Below are 9,212 nucleotides of genomic sequence, written 5' to 3' on the forward strand. Positions count from 1 at the left end.
GGGCGATAAATAATCTTGAATTTGAATTTAGAACGATTATTGTTATAAATGTTCGAAGATTCATGCATCATTAAAATATTTTGACACATCAAAATCATCATTTTTAAATCTTTTTAATAAAAAAATATACATTCTCATGCTTAAGTTGACACTAAAGTGTCATAAATATAGATGCCCAACAGTAGATTTTAGAAATGTTAATCAATCAAAAGTAATTGTGCCGTTATGCATGTAAAATTTCCTTTGAGAATTTGAATGCCAAACATGAAGAACAGATTATTTTTATCTGGAAATCTAAAAATGATAATACCATTTGCTATAGTAATCAAGTCAAACATCCCAAGCACTTAGATTCAAAACTGGCAGCATGCACGTACAAATTAAAATTAAAAAAAATAATAATAGTTTATTTCCATATAATTTCATCTCAGTTCAATACAGTAGCTATCCAGAAAGAAACTTCTGGTATTTAGCGTCCAAAAAAACAAAATAATAGCAATAAACAAAAGAAAATATCATAGCTTATGGAAATATTCTAAAATTGTATGATTTATGTACATCAATTATGAAGAATAATAATATAAACTAACATCCATCCTATTCTAAATTTGTATAAATCAAAAAAATAACTGCTTTTCTTCGCCGAACGGGAAGACGAATCGATTAGTAAGCAAATCCTCCCATCTCTTCTAATTATTTCCAATGTCATCTAAAATTCATATGCTGATCTGATGAACAAAATTTCAGAGGACAGTTATGGATCAAACGCAGAGATTTTAAGGGTTCTGTAGCTCTGTCTCAGTAAGCATGGACTGCTCATTGTTAGCAGTAGTTGCTTTGGTATCTTTAGTCATGTGGAGAAGTAAAGTTCCTGAAAGAATTGTGAAAAATCCACAGATTTCTGAAATTATTTGGGTTGCATCTTGAGAGTCCCAATCCTGTATAACAAGACAATTATCATTTTTTTTTTCTTTTTATCCATGAAAAATGAAATTGAGCATCTAAAAGGTACATAATAATAATAAATTGAAAATTTAGAAAAAGGAAGAAAGATTTCCATGCATACCAATCAATTCCTATGTATTTCCAAATCTGACACCTAAACTTTAGTTTTTTACAGACCGGTGGATGCATGAAAAAGTATGTTTTTAATTTTTAACAGTTAAAATGGTGGTATTTTTTATGTTATTTTTTATGTGATTTTATGTGATACGAAAGATTTGAGTAAGTTTTATCTTAGATGAGTTTTTGTTATTACATTCCATTTTCAATATATAGGACTAGTACAATTTTAAATCAAGAACATTAACTAAGAAATTACAGAAAACTTATAAGGAAGAGGAAGCATCAGATGAGCACTTTATTAAGTACTTATTGAGCCATGAGGTAAGAACAAACATGCGCATGAACTTAAGAAATAAGCAGCACAATGTTCAAGCATGTTCCCAGTACAAAATTTTTAACCTTGTTCTATTTACATATGGACCATTTGAGATCACTTTAATTTATTTTTTTTTAATTTAATTTTTTACATTAAATATAGCATGCTTAGTTTATTAGTATCTTTAGTTACTTTATATGTTCCGAGTATTTTTAAAAATAAGTTAATTTAATTTTGAAAATAAAAAATAATAAAATACAAAAAAATACACTAAACAAGTAAGTTTTTCAAAAAAAAAGCAAAAAAAAAGACAAAAGTAATCCCAAACAAGCGGTTAGTTGCCATAAAATTAAAGTTTCTTTGTAGCGCCTATGCAAATTAAAATGAATTAAATGATTTGCATCTCCTTGGCATAAGAGGGGAGGAACCGAATAGAAGTGGCAGGAATTAAACTTCCATACTATAGAATTACAACGCTAGAAATTCTAGAAATGATAAAAGTAAATATTACCAGATATGCATTAACAATAATTACCTTAAACATAATCATACTAGCTAAGATTGTGAACAAAGTGAACATCACGTAGTAGACAGGTGATACTACAGCAGTGTTGAAGATATCCAGCGCCTACACAGATGAAACAATTATGTTAAATAACTGAGAAGTAAAAGCATCATGAACTCTTAAAAACAGAGAGTAAACATCTAATTTTAGGGTTCATTTAATTCGAAGATAAAGATCTCCCAACAATATGGTGAAATCTTTCATGTGAAGATGCGTCGCACCCAGCAACTTCAAATTTTACAAAACTACATAAAGTTGTCATTCAAAAAGATTACATTTTCTTTGTCACAAAAGCACACTCGGTACTAATTCATTTACAGGAAATTATCAAATAAAAGAGAGACTAATTTGGTATATTTTTCGGGGGACTATGACTTTGATATATGATTAAAGCCAACCATTATCTCAAGCATTAAAAGAGCAATGGGAAAAGGGCCAACACAATCCACATTATATAATTTTGTATCATATTAGCAAAATTTGTAGAGAATAGCAGTCTGGATCGTGGTAAAAGTTTCATGGTATTTTTCTTGTGGAAGCTTATAAATTTAATAATTTTAAACAAGACATTGTGGGATTCTATTGAATTCTGATGATTTGCTCAGTGTAAAAGCAAGAATAATGCCATGTGTTATCTGTTCCATTTCCCATACAATCCATTTCATTTTCATTCGCAATTTACACTAATATAATAGTGGATAAGCAATAAATGGTCGATCCCCAGCTGGTTTTATGCTGTCGATCAAAATAAAATCCCTTCGGCTTATTTTTGGAGGCCATAAGCGTGTTATGTAAAGTGGGAGAAAGGCCTTGTTTAGATGTAATATAATGTTCACACTTATCAATATGTTGTTATGTGGACGCTAAATAATTTTAGCGGAAGTGTCATAGGATCAAAAATAATGTGCATAAATCAACACAACAAAGAAAGACAATATGATACTAAAAATATGAAAATGTACGTGATTTGGCACAAACTTAAGCTAACATCCATGGAGAGAAGGTGATTTGGTCAACATTATCAAAGAAACCACAAGTAATGCTCACAATGAAAGAGCACCCACCACCTTTCTCAAATCAACCCTCTTGGAAATAAGCTTTAAAAGTAATCCATTAAATCTCACAAATCAAATTACCATTATTAAATCATATTTTAAAAGTAAGCTTTCTTTTAGATAAAAAAGTGGGCTTGTTTAGCGCTTTTTCATGAAGAAAAAGAAGCTGGTGTATATTCTATGTAAAATAGATCCAAAAAAAAAAAAGGGGAGAGAGAAAAGGCACTTCAGAAACTGGAAAGTGCACTTATATTATGATGGATAGGACCCTCATATAAAAGATTAAATAAAAAAGATCCATATAAAAGATTAAATAAAAAAGAGAAAAAGTGCTCTGCAACCTGAAAAATTATATTATATTATCAAAAGAGAAACCTAAAGGGCAAATGCAATGAAAGGAAAAGATGTTTGCAGGCAATGAGTTCGATGTTAAATTCTAATAGAAGCTTCATTTACCCTGTTTAGGTAATTGAGCTGCACGAGACAACAGAGAGCTGCAACAATAGCGAAAAACCAAGTTTGGCCATATTTAAATTGATTCATCCCTGTAAAGGTGAGCTTTATGGCAATTCCTAAAGCCTTGATACTCATTACCTGTTCAAACAATTAAAAAAATAAAATTCTAAATTAATTAAAAGAAATAATAGACCATCTTTTTTTCTAAAATATTACAGTTTTAACTACTGAACATACCGTAAGAGATCCCATAAGCGAGCAAATTCCAAGATATATCAGCATGTTTGTTTGGCCATAAGGTTTCTCAAATTTAATAATAAGGATAATCACCACGAGCATGGCTATACAAGAGTAAACTATAAAACCTGCAGGATAACCAGTACATAATAATGATGATGAAGAAAGCATAAATGTCCATAGTATGAAATAATACTGGCTAGCAGAGTATATTATGATAAAGGTTTGACTGCCACAAAAACAAAGAAGAAAAGAATCAAGGAAATTTTCTTTTACACAATTTGGATCGACAGAAAACTCTCATAATTAGTCACATAAATGTTTTCATTCATCAAATCAATAAACAATCATTGATTTCAAATACAGGTCGAGAATATCTTTTTTATATAAATAATCTTACAAAGATAAGATCAAATAGTTTGAAATAAAATCTAATCCTATGAAAAAATAAATCAAATCCTAAATAATTCAAATTCAAACCCAGGATTATCCAAAAGGATAATTCATCTTAATTTAATTCAAAATAAATTAATAAATTCTTAAATCCTAATTCGGCCACGGCTCTCAAGTCAAGGGGGCATCTTTCATTGGCTTCTACCACCATTAATTTTGTTACAATCTTGAATTATAGTCTTAAATTCTTATAATTTCTTCAAGCCTCCATCTGCTATTTCTTCAAGGTCATCACTATAGTGTTGAACCCCCTATATAATTGTTGCAATTTTGAATGAATTTTTTATCACCTCTTAATTTTTCTTTTGCGGATAAGTTCATTTAATTAGTTGAGGATGATTCCTACTGTTTAAGTACCAGGAGGACTAAAACTTCCAATTTTTTAACTGAATGGAGGTTTATGAGATTTTTTTTTTAATTTTATTATCTTTTGTGGCTATAAATGGAATCTATTAGGCTTAATAAATATTAATAAAATTCCAACTTTTCATAATTTCTGTGTATATGTTAGATATGTGTTCATCAATCACATTACAGATGTTGAAGACTACATCCGGATACTAGTTTTCTTGTACTGGCATGAGGCTTAATTTTTCTTTTTAGGTGTTTTCAAGCTTTGTTCTTACTTATAACTTGTTTAGCAGCTAATTTATATGTTTGATTGAAGCTTTGTCAAGTTTAATACAAATTAAATTTATTTTATTAGAACAAAACTAAATTATTGCTGAAATTTTATATCCCTTCTCTTTCTTGTGTGCAAAATTTTAGATTTGGCTACTAATAAATTATTATTTGGGATGAACTTACCATGCCTTCTATTTTTAATAACCTACATATTTGGGCTTTGAATACTTTCATTGTGCATAGTATCCCGAGTAGTATTAAAGAACCCTACAGCTTTAACCATCTTACATCAAAGAGATATTAAAGCAAAGTTGCATCTTGTCAACAAAAGTAAAATATAAAACTCAATCAAAAATTAATAAAAGATGCACCATATATAATATTGGATAACTTATAGTTCAAAACAAATACAAACTAATGATCATAAGGAAAAAAGAAAAATAATGATCATAAGGATCTAAATTGTATTCCTACATTTGATGAGAGACATATGATTAAGAAATATTAAGGATGGATTAATAGTTTAAAATAATTTTTTGAATATTACCAATAATTTAATTTTGAAAAATTGATAGAGCTAAATCAAAATTAGCGGGGATGTGCTCAATATTTTTTTGTCAAGTATTGCAATTGACACTAAATTTATATGTGCTCATGTTGTTGGGGTAAAATTTTGAAGTTCTTATGATATAGGATGGTAAAAATTCAGACAATACATGGTGTTGGAGAGCATTCTGAATGGTTATCGAAAGATACCTGGTTCAAATGCCAGGTGCCAAACTTGTTTTACTGATTCAATCTCCCGTTCTTTTGGTGCGTGCAAAACAATAATTGTAGAACCCATCACACAAAGAATGCAACCAAGAACACCGAGCACGTTCAATTTTTCATTCAAAATAAAATGAGCTAGTACTGCACTGCATGAAAGAATTATTTCACACAACAGATAAAAAGTACTTGAAAGCTGTCTAGGAAACGAGCACCAGGCAATATCTTACCTCACAATAATACTAAGAGCACCCAAAGGAGTCACAAGTATTGCTGGAGCAAATGCATAAGCAGCAAAATTTGCTGCCTCACCAACAATCACTGCAGAACAAGAGTTCCAAATTATAAACTTTAATAGAGAGTAAATCTATGTAGATATTATTCATAAAAAAAAAAAAACAGTATTATGAAGTGCACATAAAAAGAATGTGCAAAGCATTTTATTTTTTTGACTAGTGAAATGGAAATATATAGGATATTAATTAACATATTGAATGCAGAAGAACTGAAAATCTAAAGGAACAAGTAAAGTTCTGCACAAATGATGGAGTAATACTAAGATCAAACCTTGAGATAATAAGCGACCAAATGAGCAGTAATCAACCAAAGGACTCGGCCAAAATGCAAAGTCAAAAGTTATCCTATTTTAAATTGTAGTTGCATGGACCTAGGCATTGCTTATGTAGCGTGAGTTGTAAGTTGATGTATGTCAAATTCAAAAAGGGACGAATGAGAAGTCACGTAATCAATTGTGTAACTTAAAAGACAATAATCACTTAGTAAAATTTAGAAAAATGATATGAAATTGTACGTCTATAATAATATTGACTGAAAGAGAACAAGGAAAAAAAAAGAAGTACCACTACATACAACTATACCTTAACTGGCATTGTAGTAAGTCAAGTGCCATAACTTTAGATGATAATCGCACTATGAACATAAGAGGAGAAATATATAACAATTACTGAGGTTAACAAAATGATGAACTAGCTTCAAATTATTACAGAGACGCTAAGAGAAAACAGGGTGTCGTACTCTTTTGAGATAATCAAAACATAAATTCAATAAAAATATTTTACACTTTAGGACAAAGCTCGTACAATTAAAGTGACGTTTATTTCATAAACTAAAAAAAGAAGATTTTTTGCAGTTAACAAAATCAAAGGGATATAGAGCACTAATTGTTCCAAGTGGGAGATTGCAAAAATTATGAAGCGAATTTTTTTCCTGAGCTAGCTTCCCTGTAAATATGTGAGATCTCATATTTATTTCAAAATGTTAAATATGATTGATTTGGTTTACTTTTGGTCTGTGAGACAGTTATTTAATTTGAGAGATCTTATAATTTATTATGAGTTTTCAAATTTATATTGTGTTATTATTATGAATAAAAGGGGAATATGCTTGGAATATAACTGTAAACGATAACCCGAGAGATGATGAGAAAGAGAAGGGTTTAGACCCTCAAGAGTACGAAAGATCGTAGGAAGCTCAGGTGATTCTTTGCAACAAAAATTAAACGAGAAGGGGTCAAGTGACTAGTTTTAACTAGGGTAAAAGAGATGATCAACTACAATCCTCCAAAAAGAGAGTATGAAGTAGGCTTATGCAAATCATTTAGACTTCAGTTAGAAAACCTATGGAAACAATGATGCATTCTTTTACACATCTCATTCTAGTAGATAATGACTACACTAATATTAAATTCCCGCTTATGCATATTTTAATATAAAAAAAAACGTATAAAAGTTTTTTTTTTATACGTTTTTTTTTTATTTATGCATTAATTTTATTTTCATATAAATCAAGTGCTTGTGTAATTATTTTTCAATGCAAAACTATTTTATTAAAGAGAAAAATAACAACAAACATGATAGCAATAGTATAAATTATGGAGTTAAAATTCATAAATATTCACATAGTGTTTTCAAATTATTAATGTTGAGTAATTAACTTCTTTGATTGCTATTTAAAGATTTTAATCTAGTAGTAGTTTATAGATTTTCAATGTCTACTATAATTTCTTGGTAAATTTTATTTATTTTATCTGAATTTTAACCAAGGAGAGATTTTTTAAAATAATATTAAAAGAAAGATATCAGTAAGTATAGATGCGACAAATGAGAAAAATTAAGAATGAAGTTCAAAAGAACATCACTTGGGAAATACATCATTGGAAAATAAATAAATAGAATTATATTTAGAAATATTGAATGACATCAATAATGATATAATTATTCAATACTTTAAAAATATGAAGACAGGATGTTATAAGTTATATTTTTTAATCATTATATATTAATAGGTTCAAAAGAAAAATTAAATTGTCAATGCAAATCCTGAGCTCAGACAAAAAAGATTGAGAATTTTTTAAAAAGCTATTTTCTGTCTCCACTTTAAAAATTTTAAGGCTTTGTCACTGTCAATACATGGATACTTATGTATCAGTACATTTTATTAAGATACAAACCTAAGCATTCATGTAAAGGTAATCAAAATACAATTGTGAATGCATATTTTAATTGACCAATAGAGATAATATATACTAAATATTCAATGAAAGATACATCATATGGTCCTCAATTGTCAAACTACAAAATCTATGCATATTCCTTTAATTTTTATTCGATATGGTATCCAAATTTTTTTAAGATTTCAATAAGACGCAATAAATAGCATATCCATAAACTATATGAGTATATGTGTATATAACAATTGTGGCACTCCAATTGATATATTTTCATTCTTACTAGTCATTTACTCTATCATATCCTTCAGCAGTGCTAGATCAATACAAAAATCTACTATTTATAGGCCTCAACATGTTCCTTGTGACTTGATGGCTCGACTAAATGGTTATGTGATTATATGATTTAGCTTTGAAATAATCTTGCATCTAATGGGTAAAGGACATGTTTTACCACAACAACCTTACCGCCCCAACCCCCTCACATCTCAACACAGCACACATTTTTTTCTTTCTGCATTTTTGAAGAAGACATGAAACTTGTGGGGAAAAGAATGCAGTCAAAAAATATTTTCAGATATAAGTTTCATCAAATTGATGCATACTTCAAAATGTTTACAAAACTACAGCAATACAAAAGCTTTGCTCATGAAATAATTTGGCATGATGCATACGCATGTACATACATGATAGATCAAGGAGCATTATGTGGTAAGGTTGAATTTTACAACAACAACAACAACAACAAAGCCTTAATCCCACTACGTGGGGTCGGCTACATGAATCCTTTTTCTCCATTGCGTCCTATTTAGTGTCATATTTTCATTTAGTTCTAGTAAATTAAGATCATTTTTAATACAATAAGCCCAAGTCTTCCTAGGTCTACCTCTGCCTTTCTTAACACAAGTCAAATCTAAAACATCTACTCTCCTAATCGGATCATCTAATGGTCGACGTTTAATATGACCAAACCATCTAAGACGACTTTCTCTAATTTTGTCTGTCACAGGAGCTACACCAACCCTATCACGAATATATTCATTCCGCATTTTGTCTCTAAGTGTAAAGCCACTCATCCACCTAATCATTCTCATCTCAGCAACACTTAACTTATTATTATGCTTCTCTTTTAAAGGCCAACATTCAACGCCATAGAGCATTGCAGGTCTCACCACCATCTTATAAAATTTTCCTTTCAGTCTAAGC

At 29.6% G+C, this 9,212-nt stretch overlaps 1 protein-coding gene across 2 annotated transcripts in view; it reads right to left on the reverse strand.

The window, feature by feature from the left end:
• Positions 1-592: 592 nt before the first annotated feature.
• The window catches only part of LOC110018904 (probable magnesium transporter NIPA1), a 12,840-nt gene continuing 4,220 nt past the window's right edge, over positions 593-9,212 (reverse strand). For both annotated transcript variants that reach the window (XM_020716384.1, XM_020716383.1), the window contains 6 exons: positions 5,770-5,860; positions 5,528-5,688; positions 3,695-3,822; positions 3,458-3,595; positions 1,917-2,009; positions 593-938 (listed from right to left, as the gene is read on the reverse strand). In XM_020716384.1, the coding sequence (XP_020572043.1) occupies positions 777-938; positions 1,917-2,009; positions 3,458-3,595; positions 3,695-3,822; positions 5,528-5,688; positions 5,770-5,860 (773 nt within the window). In that variant the 3' untranslated portion in view covers positions 593-776. The remainder of the gene's footprint in view (positions 939-1,916; positions 2,010-3,457; positions 3,596-3,694; positions 3,823-5,527; positions 5,689-5,769; positions 5,861-9,212) is intronic.

Source organism: Phalaenopsis equestris, unplaced genomic scaffold (assembly GCF_001263595.1).
Source record: "Phalaenopsis equestris unplaced genomic scaffold, ASM126359v1 Scaffold000036, whole genome shotgun sequence".
Classification (NCBI taxonomy): Eukaryota; Viridiplantae; Streptophyta; class Magnoliopsida; order Asparagales; family Orchidaceae; genus Phalaenopsis; species Phalaenopsis equestris.